General features: G+C 42.0%; 2 protein-coding genes across 5 annotated transcripts in view; both read right to left on the bottom strand.

The window, feature by feature from the left end:
- nacc1a (nucleus accumbens associated 1, BEN and BTB (POZ) domain containing a) overlaps positions 1-2,226 on the bottom strand; it is a 28,937-nt gene extending 26,711 nt beyond the window's left edge. For 2 of the 4 annotated variants that reach the window (XM_084072997.1, XM_084072998.1), the window contains exon 1: positions 751-1,154. In XM_084072997.1, coding sequence (XP_083929123.1) covers positions 751-1,031 — 281 coding nt within the window. In that variant the 5' untranslated portion in view covers positions 1,032-1,154. Of the gene's footprint in view, positions 1-750; positions 1,155-1,775 lie in introns of those variants that run through there. The other 2 variants (XM_084072999.1, XM_084073000.1) reach the window with 2 other exon arrangements.
- Positions 2,227-11,544: 9,318 nt separating this feature from the next.
- On the bottom strand, positions 11,545-19,574 carry LOC311054646 (uncharacterized protein). The gene is made up of 14 exons (XM_084070650.1): positions 18,125-19,574; positions 17,582-17,881; positions 17,177-17,491; positions 16,781-17,068; positions 16,275-16,574; positions 15,871-16,179; positions 15,475-15,762; positions 14,969-15,268; positions 14,562-14,873; positions 14,183-14,467; positions 13,573-13,905; positions 12,997-13,278; positions 11,931-12,076; positions 11,545-11,695 (listed from the first exon to the last, which is right to left on the bottom strand). The coding sequence occupies exons 1-14, from the start codon at positions 18,459-18,461 to the stop codon at positions 11,687-11,689; spliced, it is 3,804 nt and encodes a 1,267-aa protein (XP_083926776.1). The 5' UTR covers positions 18,462-19,574; the 3' UTR covers positions 11,545-11,686.
- Positions 19,575-19,736: the final 162 nt, after the last annotated feature.

The raw sequence follows: 19,736 nt of genomic DNA, 5'->3' as shown, positions 1-19,736 counted from the left end.
AAGACTATCATAGATGTATTTTATCTAGTCTGACTTTTACTTTCGTATCTACGATAGTCTTGGCCTGCACCCCCAGTGTGTCCTGCACTTTCACCAGTAAAGCCCGTACTTCTCTGTACATGTACAAAATAAATATATAAGGTGCTTACCGGGTTGTTAACTCGCCCTTCGGAGTCTATGTGCAATATATAAGTCCGTATTTTTCAATAAAGAAGTGTTTTAAACCCGTCTGTGTCAGATTCTGTCGGAAGTTCCCTGTATTCCTCGATGGGCGGTAGTGATGGGGCGCATCCGGTGAAAGTCGGTATTACACTCAATGTAAACAGGAAGTAAACGAGGGGGGAATGTTGTTAGGCCACAGACGGGATTAAAATATTTCTTTATTGAAAAATATGGACTAATACATTGCACAAAAACTCCGAAGAGCGAGTTAACATGTGGGGCAGCCGGGTAAGCACCTTATATGTTTTTTTTGTACATGCACGGAGAAGTACGGGCTTTACTGGTGAAAGAGCAGGACGCACTGGGGGGTGCAGGCCAAGACTATCGTAGATACTAAAGTAAAAGTCAGACTCGATAAAATACATCTATGATAGTCTTGATCCAATCAATGCTATATTGGTATTGGTGCTGAATACCGTATACCAAATGCAACTCAGTCAGTCTACTATATAGATGACAAAACTTTAACTTGAATCCTGAAGTTTACAGCTACTTTGCAGTTAACCGGTCCGGGGCACACACATATACCTTGTCAGTGCGTCCGTGTCCTCCCCGATGGAAGCGCCAGAGAGAGGATGCAAGATCAAACGGAGTAGATAAATAAGGTCGCACCGCACCGATCTGTGCCAGTCTGTCTGCCCGGGACTGGCTGCTGGCATCCGGAGCAGGGGCGACACAAGAAGGGCAGTAAACGTTCTATTTCGTGCTGTCAGTAACAGTAACTCCTCCCGAAATCCCGATGATATTCTGAACAATTCCGCTCGAGTCGATAAAAGACAGTCAGCGAATGTGCCACCTTCCGGTAGCATAGATGTTTTGATGCCGTACTGTACTGAGTGCCACCCTCCCGCAGGCCCAGGAGCTACCAGGTGGCTAAGCTAACACACTTCCAATATGTTTCGGGGTTCGTCATCATCCACATTAATGCTCTCTCACTCGCGCAGCTGGAGCATCAACATTTCAAGTGATTTTCGCCCCACTCGAGACTGTAATTAAAAGTGACGAATAATAAGCGACAATCCCGTGATATACGACTATCGAACACCGGCGGCTGTCAATACCAAATGTCACTTATTTAAATGTATTTGGGGATGGAAGGGGGGAAATCGCTCCCCCTGCCATTCTCCATTTTCCCGACATCAACAGGTCATCCCAGGACACGCAGCACAGCTGAGGGCAGAGCCAGACGGAACCAGTGCGGCACGCAGCGGAGAGGAGAGACAACAAGGCACAATTCATTTAAAAACGTCCCAACCTGGCGTTCCGTGCATTTATTTTCAGCATTCATTGCAACGCTTCGCTAACGTGCCTTTATATCTGTAACGTTACTGCACTTTGAATTAAACCACCCCCCTGCTATGAAGCGCTGAGGTTTGTGTAGGAACAAGAATAAGAACTACGATCAAGGTGAATATAAAGTTTATGGCCGTGCCAACCTGGAGCCCATCCCCCAAATCACATACCTTGCGCACAATAAAAGTTAGTTCAGTATGTAGACTACTTATCATTTATCAAACCAAATATACTCTTTACTGCTAACTAGAGTCACCTACCCGGCCACGGGACACACGTCCTCCCCCCACCGTCGCTGATCCTCAGACGACCCCGGCAGAGAGCTTCATACAGCGGCAGACAGACACTCACCGCCTCGCTGCTGGGAAGTTGATGCGGAGCCTTTCAGTGGAAGGGACGCGGTGCTCTCTCTCTCGCTCTCTCTCCCCCCGCTTTCCCTTTGCTACAAGCAGCCATTCATTGTGAGAGCGACGCCGATAGCAGAGCTGTCGAGGGCGGTACGCAGAGTTGCCAGGTTTTGGAAGAGAAACAAGCAACCAGGTCTATGAAAACAAGCCCAAAAGAGGCGACATGAGCGCTTTAAACCTACTAGAGGTTCGGGGCGCTACGCGGCCCTCACATCCAGGGGTGGGCTGATGGTGGAGCCTACTAGAGCGCAGCTCCACTAGCTTTGAAGCTGCACTTGACCTGCAAAGCTTCAGTTTTCGCACCTTGCTAACAAAACCTGCCAATCAACGTTGAGTGTCACAGCTTGAATTAACAGGAATGACCGACCTGGTTGGATGCATATCAATGGTCCTTTATGTGACCTGCTAATTGTAACCCACCGGTTTCGAATGCTATCAATGCATTGAATGGGACATTATCATGTTTTATCAGACCATTGAATGGGTGAGTAGGCCGACATACTGACCTAGCCGCGATTTATCAGACCATTCATTTGGCGTAATCAGGAGATACTGACCTACCCGGAGGCAGAGCAGTCCCCACAACATGGTTTACGTTTCTGTGCCTATCGGTATATAGACTGAAAGAACGAGCCCAATCGATGGTCTTGAAGGGCGGAGCCAAACCCAGGCGCTGGATTCCAGCGCCTGGGTTTGGAGCACTCTGATTGGTTAGGAAATAACAAGGTCTTAAGACCAGCGTTCGTGCAAGGTTCTCCCAGGCTTTTTTTCTTTTGAAACAAAAAAAAAGGCATGGGTTTCCGAGGCTAATCGGTATATAACTCGGACGGTGCTGAGTAGGCTCAAGCGCACGTCGCAACGTTCAGCACGGCAACTTGCTCGCTTTAGCTCGCTCGGTGGTGCTCCACGTGGCCCCAGTTCACTTGAGACTGCGCGCCTCCAACATGGTCCGAAACTGAAACTTAACTTTATGTAAGTCGTCTCCATCGGTAGGTCAGTGCCCTGATAACACCCAATGTGCGCGCACTCAAAATATTTGCAGACTTTTAGTTCTATGCAGTGGTGATTTTATCTTTGGTGGGACGCTATTTTAATGATGTTGCGCGCACATCGCTTTACACTCAATGGACCATTGATATGCATCCAGGCCCATTCCAATGTTAATTCACGCTGTTGGCAGTCACCCTCGCCTATAGTGATGCAAATGTCTTCATGCCATGGGCATGGGGTGCCAGGGTTGGGGGTCTGGGCCATCACCTGTACTCAACTGGCATAAAAGGGGCTCTGAGAGCAGCTTGAGCCATTCATTACTAAACTACAACATGAAGAGACCACCGCTGAAGAAGAGATTCATCCAGAGGGCGCTACCTTTCACCACCGTTGCCAAGACCTTGGCGGCGCCAGGGCCAGCGCAATTACATACAGTACATTGATTATACTTGCATATTGTTTTTATTAGCGTTTTTCAGTTTTGTAGTCAGTGTAGTGTTGTTGGGGGGGAGAAAAAAAATCTCGCCTGCCCTAAACGTAATTCCTGGGAACGCCACTGAATGAAAGTCCTTTATAAGTTTGCAGCATGTCGGCAGCCGTAACTCGACGCATGCGCAGTTTGATATCAACTGCGTTATACTCCCGACCTGTGGGAGGCAGTAAAGGCAGGCAGCCGTAACTCGACGCATGCACAGTTTGATATCAACTGCTCCCGACCTGTGGGAGGCAGCTACAGTAAGTGCAGGTAAGGCATCCAGTGTGGCGGAAAGTCAATGAAGAAGAAGTATAGAATAGTTCCCTTCTGAGGCAAAATATGGCCAAATAACAAATAGGCTATAAATGTATACTGAACAATTAAAAGTAGGCTACACTATCCAAAGGCTACAGACATGAGGGAGTTTTAGGCTAAATTGTGTCTGAAAGTGGCCTGCTAGAACATAACGTAGCAGAGAAAAAGAATCACACAAAGAAGAAGACTGAAACGATAACAGACAAACTCTGCCCCTTTACAGATAACCAGGAAGTCCTACCATTAGGCGTTTGTATTATTAGAGCTAGATCGGCTATTTGAAAATATCCAATCTACAGGCTCACAACGCATGGCGATTGAGCTTGTAGATCTGCTATTTTTCATAAAAATATTGAAATAAAATGTGGAATATTTGGAACACAAATCTGGTACGGGGCTCCCTGGCACAAAACATTTTCAGATGGGGGTTTAGGGATAAATACATATTAATTTGGGGTTCCATATTACAAGAAAATATTTGAGAACCACTGGTCAAAATAATTTAATTTATTATTTTTTGAATTGTGAAGCAAGCCCAAATAAGCAGCTACACTTTAGAAACAAGCCAAAAAAAAACGCAACCCGCAACTAACAATATTTATAAGCAACTTTACAGAAAAAGAAGCCCAAAGTGGCTTATAATTAGCGGACATGGCAACACTTGCGGTCCGGTAGATCCCAGGGGATTGAGGAACGCAGATTCACCGATCGCGCCGTAGAACAGCAGGGGAGAGACACAGGAGGCATGACGACGCGCCCGTCACTCAATCGCATGATCGTTTCGAGCGCAGCCTCGATTTGGGGAGACCTCTCCCACCACGGCGTGGACTGTTTGCGCATTGGCACAGCAACAGCAGCCTGCGAAAAGAATCCGCCTCTCTATCCACTCTCTCTCTCAGCATGTGCGATAGACACTGGAGAAAAGTAGGCCGCGTGTGAGCGCGTGCGTGTAGACTCGGTTAACTTAGGTGAACCCGGTGCGCGCACAAAATACAAAGTAGGGATAAAAAGCCGCGCCCCGGGTTAGAATAAAGAAGGATAAATTAGAATAAATGCCGCCCCTTAATTCTATTTGTTCATAAATCAAAACATTATTTTTGCGACAGTGTGGTCCTCGCAAAAATAATGTTGAGTAGGTTATTATGTCAGTTTGTCTTGCCTACAGTGCCCATCTATGCTTAATATCCTGGATTTACAATAGGCCTAATAGCATATGCAGGTATGCCTCCGGCCCTGCACGCTCCAGTAGGCATGCTATGCTTTTATGCATAGACCTATGCATTCATATGTGCATGTAGCCTATACTTTCATGCATTTATTCATACTGCCAATGTGAGGCTCAGAGCAGCGTGAATATACAGCCATCATACATATTTCATATGCCACCATGTGCACATATAAATAAAATCTAAGTTTGACTTTAATGCATTTATGAATAAATGACTTCAAAACAAGTTGCCACTACGAATATTGAATAGCCTATAGGTGGGCAGAATTCAGCTTGTGGCTGTGACTTTTGTTGAAGAAAGAGAAAGAAATACTTTGCTATGTGGTACAATGCCAGAGGAAAATTCTTTTAATTGTGGGTGTGCACTGTGCGGATCTCAATATTGGAAATATTGCCAAAGGAACACCAACACATCTTTGTTTTATATTGCAAAATACAACCTCACACAATACTTGTGAGAATTCCCTATGTGGTGCATACATCAAGACCAGAGAAAGCATTATAAATATTGGGGGCTGTAGCATCCCACTGCAGTTCCATTCTGTTAGTGTTCTGTTTCGGTCATGTTCGGAGCTCCGTCCTTAAGGATGATACATAAAAGACTTTGAAGGAGAAGAGCCTGGCTTAGACATTGTCTCTCTCTCTCCTTGCAATGCTTTGCAAATTATAAAGCATTAAAGCTCCACTACACCTGTCTGTAGAGTGATAGTCTATTCACGTACTTGATAGACCTTTTCACTTCCATGCAATAATGTCTATGGACAAGAAAAAGAAAATATATAGCAGATTTTTCCCTGAGTAACAAAGTTACTAAACATAAAACAAAATGTTCCAAAATATATGTTTGGTAGATTTAGATTATTTCTCTCTTGTAATAATGCTTCTCTGGAATAACCTATATATATTATACCGGAAAGCATATTTATTTCCATTTTAAAAGGTGCCCCATTTGTAAAGAACATGCAGGATGACCATGCAGGCTGAGTTGCGGCCATGAAAAATGTTACAAACCTTCTCTGCCAATGCCAAACAGCTTATTCTGCTGTTGCTATAAACTCTTGTTGTAAGCTTCCTACACCAGGTGGAAGGTAGGCTACACCTGGGGGGCTCCATGTCTACCCATATGATCTCACTGTAACAGACCTCCAGGCCATTAAAGGGGCTACACCATGAATTAAAAAAATATATATTATATATAAATATTGCCCCCTAATACGTTTTAAACAGGTTGTAAGCCTAAAAAACATCCAGATATTTTTTCTCACAATCTTACTGTCTGTCATTCCAAGCTTTTTCAGCTGCAATACCAAAACGTCCTATTGGGCAGGGGGGAGCTACTGAGCAATTCTGTCTGGCCATCATCAATGCAAAATCAGGGCAAGTGACATCACTTGCCCTGCCATTCTGAAATGGCCTGTTCAGACACGCCCATTCAGGAAATCCATGAAATGAGCATGAATGACTTAATGTTAAAAAAAAAAAAAATTGGGTACAAGAGACACTGGGGAGCCCAAAAAATACTAAAAACCTAAAAAAAAATGAAATTCATGGTGTAGCCCCTTTAAGGGACCGTTCCAATCTTATCCGATGGGGGGCACCACTTAAAAGGGATATAAACATACAAAGTATTGTTACAACAGAGAAATAATCTACCAAACACACATTTCTAAACATTTTGTTTAATGTACTTTTATCTTAGATTTAAATTGTAACTAATAATACACTCATTGGCAGTGTTGGGGGGGCTGGTAACCTACTAATGGTTACCAAACACAGATCTGTGTGAAACCTGACATCTACTGATGAAAAGCAGAGTACTGCACTGGTATACTTGGTGTTGGTGACAGGTGATTTTAAAAGGTAGCTGTTTCAGTAAAATATCTAATTTGTGAAATATAATTTCAGATTAGTTTTAATGGCCATGCAAGGTCTGTTATGCCTTTCATACTCTGCTACTCTTTTTCATTTGTCAAGTGAACAAACAAAATAGGGGAAATGATTGACGGCCCACCACCCATATCATCTGTGTTAGGCGCCTACGTTTCCCTCAGCTTATGAATAATAAGTATTCTACAGAGTATTTTGAATTTCATAGCAGGCTGTTTTGCCCTCTAGGCTTAAAAAAAAGTTGAAGATAACCATGTTGCTTATTTAGTTTTATTCTAATCATGAGTTCACTCAAAAATAATGCAGCACACAGACAATACTCAACACAGCTCTTGTCCTCGAGTCATGATTGCTCTCTCCATGTACCCAAGGAATGCTGAGACAGCATTTGCTGAAATCTGCTCAGTAAGATGAGACCACGACTCTTTTGATATCTCGAAGACTACTGTTCATATCTGTTTGAACATATTACCTTCCATAAATAAAGACAGATGGCAATAGCTGTTGCCTTTCATTTATATTCCTAAAGAAAAAGAGTAATAATCACGCACTCAGCTCCATATTGCAGGTGAGTTATTCCCCAGTGTTTTGGACAATCCTGGACGTTGTCAAGGTGTTTTGACATATGAAGCTAGTCCTTTTTGTTTATGTGGCTGTACAAACTTGAACACGACATTCTAGACCAGCGGTTCTCAACTCCATGCAGGGTCCAGTCCTTGGGGGGCCACTGCTGATAAACCATGAGGTATGCTTCAAGATACAATTCAGGACTTAACTTAATGAATAAAATGTTATTTTAACCAATCTGTATGGTACAGTATTAATACAATATATTTAGCACATCTGCAGTGGTTGGAGGTGGTCTCCATACTCTTATATTGACAAAGTTTGACCCCAGTGTCAGGGAGGGCACCTACTAATTGAATAAAATTCAATCTTATTGGAGGATAAACCCCTTGAGATGCATCATCTCGTCTTCCAGGGGGTCCTCAGTGGTGGTGATTATCATATATTCATAACGTTTTTTGGAAGATTGAACTATTTAGTAAGAAGCTGGGGAACTACACTTTCTCACATGCTACCCTTTATAAACAAATATGACAATGTTTAGGCCCACTGGGGCCTTCTTCAGGTCTACATCACACAAATGCAGCTGGGAGCTATACAGCATTATACCAATCAACTTGCTTACTGTAGATGGTGTCGCAGCCAGCCAATGTATCTCTCTATACAAGATTAAAAAGAGGTTATTTGTAATGTTCCCGAATGGAAACTCAGCATTTGACCCAGCAGTGTGTTGCTCAACGTGAGTGCAAGGGGGAGCAGTTAGGTGTTAATGAAACATAGCGTTAGTTCATGCAGGACACGGAAGTCTTGCCGCCTCAGGTGTAATCGGCTGTCAGTCAGCTGATTGTAAACAATCAGCATAGCTTCCTATTCACCATTCACAGCTCGGCTGGTCATTACTTCACACTTTCATATACTCCAATCAGAGCTCACGCGAGGTTCCTTTAAATACGACTTTGTATTCACTAGACTAGATCTCTGCTTTACTTGCTGCCTGCTTCACATTCGCTGCTGCTTAGCTGCCTCCTTTTGATCAGAGTCTGGCATAGGCTCAGACACTTGTGATTTTATGTCTGCTGATTCAAGCTAATATGTTAATGTATTGCTTATTGTATTGCTATTGTATCCCTATGTTTTTTTTTGCTTATCGTTCCCTGATTTTGCTTCGCATGCTGCTTGGACAAAATTCAGGGACCATCTCAGAGAGCCTTTAACGCCAAGTTTAACTGTATTCCATTTGTTGCAATAAATGGTTTAATGTACTTTGACGTTAGTGTTCCTGACTGAAAGTTAGTTATGCTGTATTTAAACCTATTAATAAATCATATCACATGTTGTTTCCTCAATGGATATTAAAATTGGAGTTGCATGTTTTAGACCTAAAGGCCTCAGTGGCTCCAACGTTACCGCGTGTGGATTCCCAGCTACTTATTTTCAGACCAGCACCTGGCTATGATGTGCATGTGACAACAATACCCTATTTCCACATTGTATACATGAAAATCCTCTTTTTCATGTTAATTTATCCACTTGCAAATGTAACCAAATGGATTCTTATGGGTCCATTTGGTTACATTTACACCCTCTCAGAGTTACATTTTTAGTTTGCAGTGTACCATACTTCCCTTGATTTTCCACATGGAACCTGGAGTGACAAGATGTCCAAGGAGGGAGGGCCACCTGCAGAATGGCACTTCAAAACATTGTGCAGTAATCATGGTAATGATGTACCCCGCTGACCACGATGATAATTATACCAATCCAGTCAAGTGGCTGTTAGAGAAGCACTCATATAAATCTTGACAATCATCTCGATGCAGATGTTCAGCCATTACTTCTCCATGGCTGCCAGTAGAGACAAGGTGTGGGGTCAAGCAAGGATCCAGAGGGGTGTGTGTGTGTGTGTGTGTGTGTGTGTGAGGGGGGGGGGGGGACTTGGCACAAGGGGATAGGAGTGAAAGGGGGGTGTGGAAGGTCAGACAGAGAGACGCTCACTGGCTGCCTGCTGGGCATGGTGCCCTGCTTCCCTGTCGGCAGCCCCTTGGCGTTTAAGACTGGCAGCAGCACGCCGTGACTCCATCCCGGCAACAGCGTCACAGGCTCAGGCTGGCTGCCACCCGGTCCCCAGCCAATCGGGTTCACACTCGGTGCCAGGTCACACTTGAAGCGGCCAATGGTGAGGAGCCCTGCGTCTCATCCCTCCCAGATGTGCATTCCTTCAAACCCACAATGTACACAACGGCAGATCCAAACACACAGCTCACACTCATAGACAGGGTGCATACGTGCGATCGCGCGCACATGCACTCTGGCACACGCGCACACACACAACACACACACCACACACACACACACACACACACACACACACACACACACACACACACACACACACACACACACACACACACACACACACACACACACACACACACACACACACACACACACACACACACACAGACAGACAGACAGACAGACAGACAGAACTCAACACACAGTCATCCTCTCACACACCATTTCTTAATGTGTCTAGTTGTGTCGTCATGGAAACCCACCTCTGAAACTTCACATTTAATATTCACAGCTGATTTCAAGCATCTGACAGACCAGTGGGCACTCTCGCACATCTTACAATCTTACAATAAATGCACAGAAATTATACGGTTCTAAAGATTTGTGGATTACAATGGTATACGTATACGTACGCTTACGTACAGAAATTCAGTGCATGTATTAAGAGTTTGTCGATTTATTTTGACGCAATGGTCTTATTTATTATATTGTATTTTTTTTTTTTTTTAAATCAAGTTAAAAAGGTCTTAAAAGTCCTTAAATTGTCACTTTATAAATGTGCATGTACCCTGTATACACTATTATACTGTATGTTGGTTTATTTACTGTTGAGTGAGAAAACAATGTTGCACATGCAAATAATCTGGGGACCCCCTTGGGAACTCCTGAATAAAGGTCTGTCTGTCTGTCTGTCTGTCTGTCTGTCTGTCGTCCGTCATGGACTTTACTTGTCCTTGTGGATCTACCATACAGATTATACCTGTGAAAGTTGCAGCCCTTTGTGGACTATATGTCACTGATTCTCAACCTGTAGGCCGGGGCCCAGTGGTGGGCCGTGAGGATATTCCAAGTGGGCCCCTAAATAATATGCAAAACACTAAGATGTTGATAATGTTAAATAACAAATCTTCTTACAATAAATGTACGGAATCTCGTGTACATATACATCGCAACTTCTCGTCCCCGAGTAGACCAGTACCCAACAGCCATCGCACCAGTCTAATTTCCTCTAAAGCAGTGGTTCTCAACCTGTGGGTCAGGACCATAGAGGGTCGGGACCCCCAGGGGGATCCCTAAATGATTTTTGGGGGGTCCCCAGGACCCCAGATGACAGTGAAGTGTCAATTTAAGGACAACATTGGCCAAATTGTCAAACAATATAAGAAAGGGTTAGAAAAAAAAAAAAGCTCACAAGCTTGTAGATCTGCTATTGTCACAATATTTATCTGTGTAACCGAGTCAAACAAAATGTAATGCCTCAACTCCTAAAATTCCAGACTTGTCAGGGTGGGGGGTCCCAGTTCAAATTAATTATTTTGGGGGTCCCCAGTTCAAATATGATTATTGTGGTGGGTCCCAAGTTCAAATATGGTTATTGTAGGGGGTCCCAAGTTCAAATGTGGTTATTGTGGGGGGTCCCCAGTTCAAATATGGTTATTGTGGGGGGTACCAAGTTCAAATATGGTTATTGTGGGGGTCGTGGCCTGAAAAGGTTGAGAACCAATGCTCTAAAGCTGACAAATCTCTATGATAAAATGCCAGACGGAGCTATTGCTCCCTCTAGTGGAAAATCTTGGTAAAACAAGTTAACTACACGACACGTTGTGGTTCCCTCTGCTTGTACTAAAATCAAGTGTGGTTTTGTATGACCTCCGCTGTTGTGTTAATGATTGATGCATAAAAACATGCATCAATCATTAACACAACAGCGGAGGTCATAACATACATAACAACATAACATAACTTGTTGTTTTCAGTTTTATTGATTTGGTTTGCGGTATACAAAACTGGAAAAGCCATGAGAATAAACAAACATCGTAAACAAGCTACACCACATTAATAGCAAATCTTCAATCAAGTCAAATAAAATAAAGTAGGCTAAAATAAATGCAATAGCAATTTCAGAAATAATAAACCAAGGTATGTTTCTTAAAAAAGGAAAAGAAAATACCCTCCTATGATCATGGCACACACTTAGAGATCCATTACATCCTTCGGTGGTCTTCATCATTTAGTCTAAAAGAATAATGGAGGGTAACAGTAGTAAAATAGCAGATCTACATGCTCACAACGCATGGCATCACAATGATTTGAGCTTGTAGATTAGCTATTTTCGCTATTCATCATTCAACAAAGTATATAGGGCTTAAGTGGTTAATACATATTGAACAGGTATATTGAATAATGCAAACCACTCCAACAATACATAGTGCTGTACAACTACCCTGAAAGAGTGCTATTCTATCCTCACCTTTATGAGGGTGACCAAGGTGCCATAAAGAAGAGAAATTAAGAAGAGGATGAGGAAGGTGATGGCCATGTACCAATTCACCTCTAAGTCTTGAATGATAGGTTCATGTCTGCTCTCGTCAAAGAACACAGCCTCCTCTAGAACCTCTGTAAAAGACATGCAAAAGAGATTTGTGAGTTAAATATTATCAACATTGAAATGATCGTGTGACAAGCCAAAGCAGTAATACAAATTGTATTTTGCATCCTTATTCAGGGCATGCTATAGTAGGCAGACATTTGGTGAAAATATTTGGTGTGGAGGGGGAAAACTAGACCAATTAGTAGACCGGTGAACAAAGTATGCAGGGTTTAAATGGTTAATAAGTTGATCCTTGTAGTCTCTTAAATCTCACTGTAACTCATTACTTGTAGAACATCTTAGGTACATCACATTGGTAAAAGTGTAAACAAAAGGCTAAATTAAGTATGTCATGAACACTCCAAAACCGCCAGGTTCTATCATTTGCACCTATCAGCGGTGTGGTGGTGTTAGGTGAGGATCTAATGATGTCCCTTCAGAGATCTACCATTTCTTTTGATTAAATATCAATTTAGCAGATATTTAATCTGAATCCTATATTGTTCTTCCTCACAATAGAACAACAGGATTCAAAATTCAGGTTCAAAATCAGGGAAGTTACCCTTTTACTTTAAGCAATAATTTATCTGCAATTTACAATTTAAGCATTTAGCAGATGCTCTTAATCCAGAACGATTTACAGTAAGCAAGGTAAACACAAGGTGATACATCAAATGCATAGAGATAGTAATCTAGGATCATAGATAAACCAATAACCTATCATCAGTCTAAACAGTATAATATCAAAAAATGTATCTCAAAGTCAAGAAATGAACGTGGCATCTGTCTAAATAACATGCTACTGTATCTAAATTACATTTTAACCTTTGCATAAGCCTGCAAGGTTGTCAAGGCTAGGGCAAGTGCTACAGCAAGTGCTACAAGCTAAGGTGGAGTCTGAAGAGGTGAGTCTTCAGATTAAAGACATATGGAGACAAACAGGCACCTGGTTTGGTTATATTCAGGGCTAAGGTGGTTGTGGTATGTGTCACCCTGCAGGTGTAGACCACCCCGGGGAGCCAGTCTAGTGGGGGCAGGTGGAGTTGGCTGTGGATGCTGAACTTCCCATTCGGATCCCTGCTGGGTTCACTGGTGTTGTAGCTCTGCAGCTCCGTGCTGCCATTAAGAAGCCATGTGATGTTGATGGTTGCAGGCCTGAAGCCAAACGCCAGGCACACAAGCCCACCAGAACCCTGGAGCAGAGTGGCTGACGGTGGGGAGGGGGTCACTGATACTGGGGAAAGGTACAACCATTCACAATTGAATTCAATTGCGACAATTGTGACATTTTCTGAAGTTATTTTGACATTTTCTGAAGTTATTTTGACATTTTCTGAAGTTATTTTGACATTATCTTCAAAAAATGTGCCTATAATGAAAGGCCAAAAATAGGGACACCATGGGTTAATGTGGTAAAAGGAAACTCAACTAATTAGGCATTGTCATCTCAGAGTAGCCTAATCACAGCTGAGTGAATTGATTAATTCTGCACCAAACTGAACATACAATAAAATCCATTCACCTATATCTCTGTTTTTGCTGATATGAACCTCATAGCCTTGCTTGGAGCACTGGTGCTTTGCCTCACAGGACACTTGTGTGTATGCAGCCCATGTCTTTGCTGGCACTTTCAGGATGCTCCTGATAGTCATTGTCCCATTACTGTGACTTTGTGGTATTACTTTAGTAGAATTCTGAGAAGATTTTGTCCCATTCACTTTCCAACGGATGGAAATACTATCAAGATTTGGGCCAACCACATGGCAGGTGATGGGCACCTGTTCATCTACCTCCTGGAGCTCCTTGAGAGGTGGGCCCTCAAGAAATACAGCAACATTCTGAGATGATGGCGCTGCTGAAAAGGAATGACATGTGGAGTTTTCAATTGCTTGCAGTGAGCTGTTTAGCTGTTATTGAATGAATGAATGACTGACTGCATGAATGAGTGAATGAATGAACAATCTATTTTTGTGTATTGTCTTATGAATCCCTTGAATTAATTCAAATTTACTGTATATTCTGAACTGTACAGTGTGAAATAATTCAGAATGATTTTATTCCATGACATGCTTCATAATAGCAATCATAATTTTGTTATTTTGTGGCACTATTTTCTGGTTGTTTGATTTTACCTGAGCAGAGACTAATGTTTTTTCCAACAGCTTTTTTGGTTGACTTGTCTGAGATTTCACAGGTGACGATCTTCCCAGTTTTCCATTCATTTTGAGGTATGTTGAGATGACTGGTTACTGCAACATGCCCGTCTTCACCCATCCTGATGTCACTGGTTGGTCCAGATATCTTCACAGACTCAGCAAGCCATTGGATCTGAGGGTTGAAGCCACTTCCAGAGCACACAAGTTTCTGTGATCCCTGGTCTTCACTGGGAGCTAGAAGAAGCTCAATTGATGGATCACCTAAAAGTTCCATTGCAAATTGAGTACAATTAAATTATGAAATGAGGAATATTTCACCAACAACACATTATGAGAAGATCAATAAATCACCTACCAAAGAACTTCCCAGTGGAGTTTGAAACCCACTTGCTGGAGAAGCCTTGGTTCACTGTGCATGTGAAGGTTCTTTGTTCATTCCAGTAATTTCTGGGAACAGAGAATCGTCTAGTGATTGAATGGAGATCTGTGCTTGCAGGAAGTTCAACAAACTGTTTATCAGAGATCTCCGTCGAGTTGGCCTGAAAGGTGATATAGAGATCTCTGGAGGAGATCTGAGTGACGTGACATTCCAGCACAGCGCTGTCTTTTTGTAGTGATTGTGGGAAAGATCTTCTGATCAGCACTGATGGATCTCTCACTGCATGACCTGGAAGACAGAAACAGAAAATGTTGCTTACGTTCAGTGTTCAGGACCAAGTATCACGTGATAGCAATTGTTTTCCATTTCTGCAGCTCTCCTACCTTTAACACTCATGGTCTTCTCACTAGTACTGAAGCAGCGATGTTCAGCTTTACATGCTATGCTACTGAGGCTCTTCCATTGACTTGTGGTAACAGTGAGGTTGCTGATGATAGCAGCTGCGGTGCTGACCTGTTCCACTTTGTTCTTGCTGGATGAGAGTTTCCCATCAATGAACCAGGTGACCCTGGCATCAAAGGCAGTGTGAACAACACATGTAGCTGTCACCTCAGACTCTGCCATCATTACTGTCTTGAAGCTGGGGGTCTCCAGATTAATGGAGGGAGGGGAGGGTTGATGAGCTATAGCAATAGCAAGTTGGGAAAGTCAGTCGCAGAAAAATCAACTGTATACATTTCTGTCAAACAATTAAAAACCCTGGGTTGTTTTAATGTATGGAAGCTATATTTAAATTAAGTCTTAAATGGATTGTCAGACATGGACAAATTAAGAAACAGTTTTCTAACACAGAAAAAATATGCTGATACTTTCTTGTGTTTCATTTTACCTGAGCAGATACTAATGTTTTTGCTAATTGCTTTTTTAGTTGACTGGGGATCTGAGATTTCACAGATGACGATCTTCCCTGTTTTCCATTCATTCTGAGGCATGTTGAGATGACTGGTTACTGCAACACGTCCATCTTCACCCATCCTGATGTCACTGGCTGGTCCAGATATCTTCTCAGACTCAGCAAGCCACTGAATCTGAGGGCTGAAGCCCCATCCAGAGCACACAAGTTTTTGTGATCCCTGGTCTTCACTTGGAGCTAGAAGAAGCTCAATCGATGGATCACCTAAATGTCCCATTGCGAATTGAATACAAGTAAATGACAGCTGAAAAAGAATGATGAAGAGGAACATTTCACCAGCACATTAAATGTGAAGATCAATAAATCACCTACCAAAGAACTTCCCAGTGGAATTTGACACCCACTTGCTGGAGAAGCCTTGGTTCACTGTGCATGTGAAGGTTGTTTGTCCATCCCAGTAATTTCTGGGAACAGAGAATCGTCTAGTGATTGAATGGAGATCTGTGCTTGCAGGAAGTTCAACAAACTGTTTCTCAGAGATCTCCGTCGAGTTGGCCTGAAAGGTGATGTAGAGATCTCTGGAGGAGATCTGAGTGACGTGACATTCCAGCACAGCGCTGTCTTTTAGTGATTGTGGGAAAGATCTTCTGATCAGCACTGATGGATCTCTGACTGCATGACCTGGAAGACAGAAACAGAAAATGTTTCTTACGTTCAGTGTTCAGCACCAAGTATCACGTGATAGCAATTGTTTTCCATTTCTGCAGCTCTCCTACCTTTAACACTCATGGTCTTTTCAGTAGTACTGAAGCAGCGATGTTCAGCTTTACATGCTATGCTACTGAGGCTCTTCCATTTCCTTGTGGTAACAGTGAGGTTGCTGATGATAGAAGCTGCAGTGCTGGCCTGTTCCACTTTGTTCTTGATGGGTGAGAGTTTCCCATCAATGAACCAGGTGACCCTGGCATCAAAGGCAGTGTGAACAACACATGTAGCTGTCACCTCAGACTCTGCCATCATTACTGTCTTGAAGCTGGGGGTCTCCAGATTAATGGAGGGAGGGGAGGGTTGATGAGCTATAGCAATAGCAAGTTGGGAAAGTCAGTCGCAGAAAAATCAACTGTATACGTTTCTGTCAAACAATTAAAAAGCCTGGGTTGTTTTAATGTATGGAAGCTATATTTAAATTTAGTCTTAAATGGACTGTCAGACATGGACAAATTAAGAAACAGTTTTCTAACACAGAAAAAATATGCTGATACTTTCTTGTGTTTCATTTTACCTGAGCAGATACTAATGTTTTTGCTAACTGCTTTTTTAGTTGACTGGGGTTCTGAGATTTCACAGGTGACGATCTTCCCTGTTTTCCATTCATTCTGAGGCATGTTGAGATGACTGGTTACTGCAACACGTCCATCTTCACCCATCCTGATGTCACTGGTTGGTCCAGATGTCTTCACAGACTCACCAAGCCACTGAATCTGAGGGCTGAAGCCCCATCCAGAGCACACAAGTTTCTGTGATCCCTGGTCTTCACTTGGAGCTAGAAGAAGCTCAATAGATGGATCACCTAAAAGTCACATTGCGAATTGAATACAAGTAAATGACAGCTGAAAAAGAATGATAAAGAGGAATATTTCACCAGCACATTAAATGAGAAGATCAATAAATCACCTACCAAAGAACTTCCCAGTGGAATTTGACACCCACTTGCTGGAGAAGCCTTGGTTCACTGTGCATGTGAAGGTTGTTTGTCCATCCCAGTAATTTCTGGGAACAGAGAATCGTCTAGTGATTGAATGGAGATCTGTGCTTGCAGGAAGTTCAACAAACTGTTTCTCAGAGATCTCCGTTCCGTTGGCCTGAAAGGTAATGTAGAGATCACTGGAGGAGATCTGAGTGACGTGACATTCCAGCACAGCGCTGTCTTTTAGTGCTTGTGGTAAAGATCTTCTGATCAGTAGGCCTACTGATGGATCTCTCACTGCATGACCTTGATGACAAAAACAAGAAATGTTGCTTATGTCCAGTGTTCAGTTCTACCAAGCATCATTTAATAGCATTTTTTTTCAATATCTCCTACCTTTAACACTCACGGTCCTCTCAGTAGTACTGAAGCAGCAATGTTCAGCTTTACATGCTATGCTACTGAGGCTCTTCCATATCCTTGTGGAAACAGTGAGGTTGCTGATAATAGAAGCTGTGGTGCTGGCTTGTTCCACTTTGTTTTTACTTGGTGAGATTTTCCCATCAATGAACCAGGTGACCCTGGCATCAAAGGCAGTGTGGATAACACACGTAGCTTTCACCTCAGACTCTGCCGTCATTACTGTCTTGAAGCTGGGGGTCTCCAGATTAATGGAAGGAGATGAAGATTGATAAACTGTAGGAAAAGAGAAAATGTCATAAAAAGTCTATCTAGGATAGAAGTTACAATAATGTTGAAAACATCATACTTGAAAATGATAAATACACCTTTAACTGTGTTGTTTTCAGCTCTTCGATCTGCTACTTTTGCTAATTTTTCATTTGAATCCTGAAAAGTAACTGTTTTGGACGTACAGTATGAAGTTTCCACCTGACAGACGATTTGCTAAGTATTTCAATGATTGTTAGGGGAACTTACTTGTACAAATACTGATTGACTGATTTGATTCAACTGCATTGTGTCTGGATATGCATTTAAAAATGGACCCCTTTTTCCACTTTTGTTTATCCAGTTTAATCTGGCTAATTCGACTGAAGGTTTTTTCAACGCCCTCCATGCTTTGCAGCTTCTCCTCCACTGTTGTTGTGTTTAGATTATGGCTGTCCAATTGCCATTCCACACTCATCTTCTCTGGATAGAAGCGATTCAGGGCACAGATGAGGCTCTCTGGTGAAGTTCTGTCCTCACTGTCCCAGACAGGGTAAAGGGTGATGGACGGAGACACAACCCTCTGCACTGAGACAGAACATATCATTTATTTATTATTACAGTACTTCAGTCTCAAGCGTTAATTGACGTGTGCAATGATTATGTGATATTTGATCTTCGATGAGGTTATACATACATACCTGTGGATTTTGTGAAAAGACACAAGATACTGTAGCCTACATGGAATGCAAACTGTAATATCCTACTACTCTATCTAGATGGAGTAGTTGTGCTTTTTTTGCTGTCAGGTGGAGATGGAAGTAGAGTCGTTATAGTTTTGTATTTTTCATTGTTTTCATTTTTATTTCGTTTTTATAAGTTCGCTTTATTAGTTTCGGTTAGTTTCCAGAGTGGGTTTGCTAATTTCAGTTTAGTTTTATTGTTTAGAATGTTTGAATTTTAATTTAGTTTCTATTAATTTCAGTATTAAGTTCTGCTTTTTACAGTATATTATAATAAGGGATGCCTTTGTCAGGACAGGGGCAGTATTTAAGTTCAGAATAGGGTATTTCAATACACACTTTGTGAAGGCAATTGACTCACAGTCATAAACATTACAGTCTCAATAAACAGATGCTTGTTGTGTTGACAACGTATGCTTGTTGTGCTGACAAAGCCTACCAAATTGACAAAGACTAAAACTAAACACATTTCTGTATATATTTTAATTTATTTGAATTTGTTTTGTAAGTACACAATATCAATCGTGTTTTCTATTTATTCTATTTTTTTTTTCTTTTCTTTTCTATCTCAGTTAACTAAAATGTTTTTCCTTTTTTTTTTTGTTTAGTTTAATTTAACTATAATAACCTTGGGAGGAAGGCGGTTACACAGATGTTAGAGTAAGATAGGGGCTGAACGATTAGCAGGCAGCAGGCAGCAGGCGGAAGCGATGGTCTGAAAACAGCACCCGAATTACAGAAGTGAAACAAGCCACTGTGCCACTGAGCAACGGTGCATCACAGACACCAGGTGCGAAGTCACTGCCCGTTAGGGAAATTGGTTGGAATTTTAATTTCTCATAACCATTTCGTTAAGTTCTCACACAAATGCAAAACATTTTGGAACACAGGCCATTATTAGAACCACATTGTAACCACACACTATCTATTATTTGCATATTGTTGAAAATGGTCTGTTGATTCCAGGTGCTGATGAATTGATGCATACCATCATTGCAAATAAAACAAAGGCAAATGACACATGTTAAAGCAGCACTATGTAACTTTTTTTAATGAATAAAATTGAATTTTGTCCAATCTGTATGCTAGAGTATGTTAACACAATATATTTTATACAATTGGGGTGGTTGTATTTTGTC

This window comes from Gymnoscopelus microlampas, assembly GCF_963454915.1.
Source record: "Gymnoscopelus microlampas genome assembly, chromosome: 11".
Lineage (NCBI taxonomy): Eukaryota > Metazoa > Chordata > Actinopteri > Myctophiformes > Myctophidae > Gymnoscopelus > Gymnoscopelus microlampas.
The sequence above is the reverse complement of the archived record's forward strand: the minus strand, read 5'-3'. Positions and strand labels throughout refer to the sequence as shown.

Bases quoted from the DNA above. Each gene is read 5' to 3' on its own strand.
- LOC311054646 (XM_084070650.1), bottom strand. From the start codon at position 18,461: ATGATATGTTCTGTCTCAGTGCAGAGGGTTGTGTCTCCGTCCATCACC. The intron at 17,492-17,581 runs GTAGGAGATATT...TTTGTCATCAAG, and splicing joins GAGGACCGTGAGTGTTAAAG to GTCATGCAGTGAGAGATCCA. The intron at 17,069-17,176 runs GTAGGTGATTTA...TGTGACTTTTAG, and splicing joins TTCCACTGGGAAGTTCTTTG to GTGATCCATCTATTGAGCTT.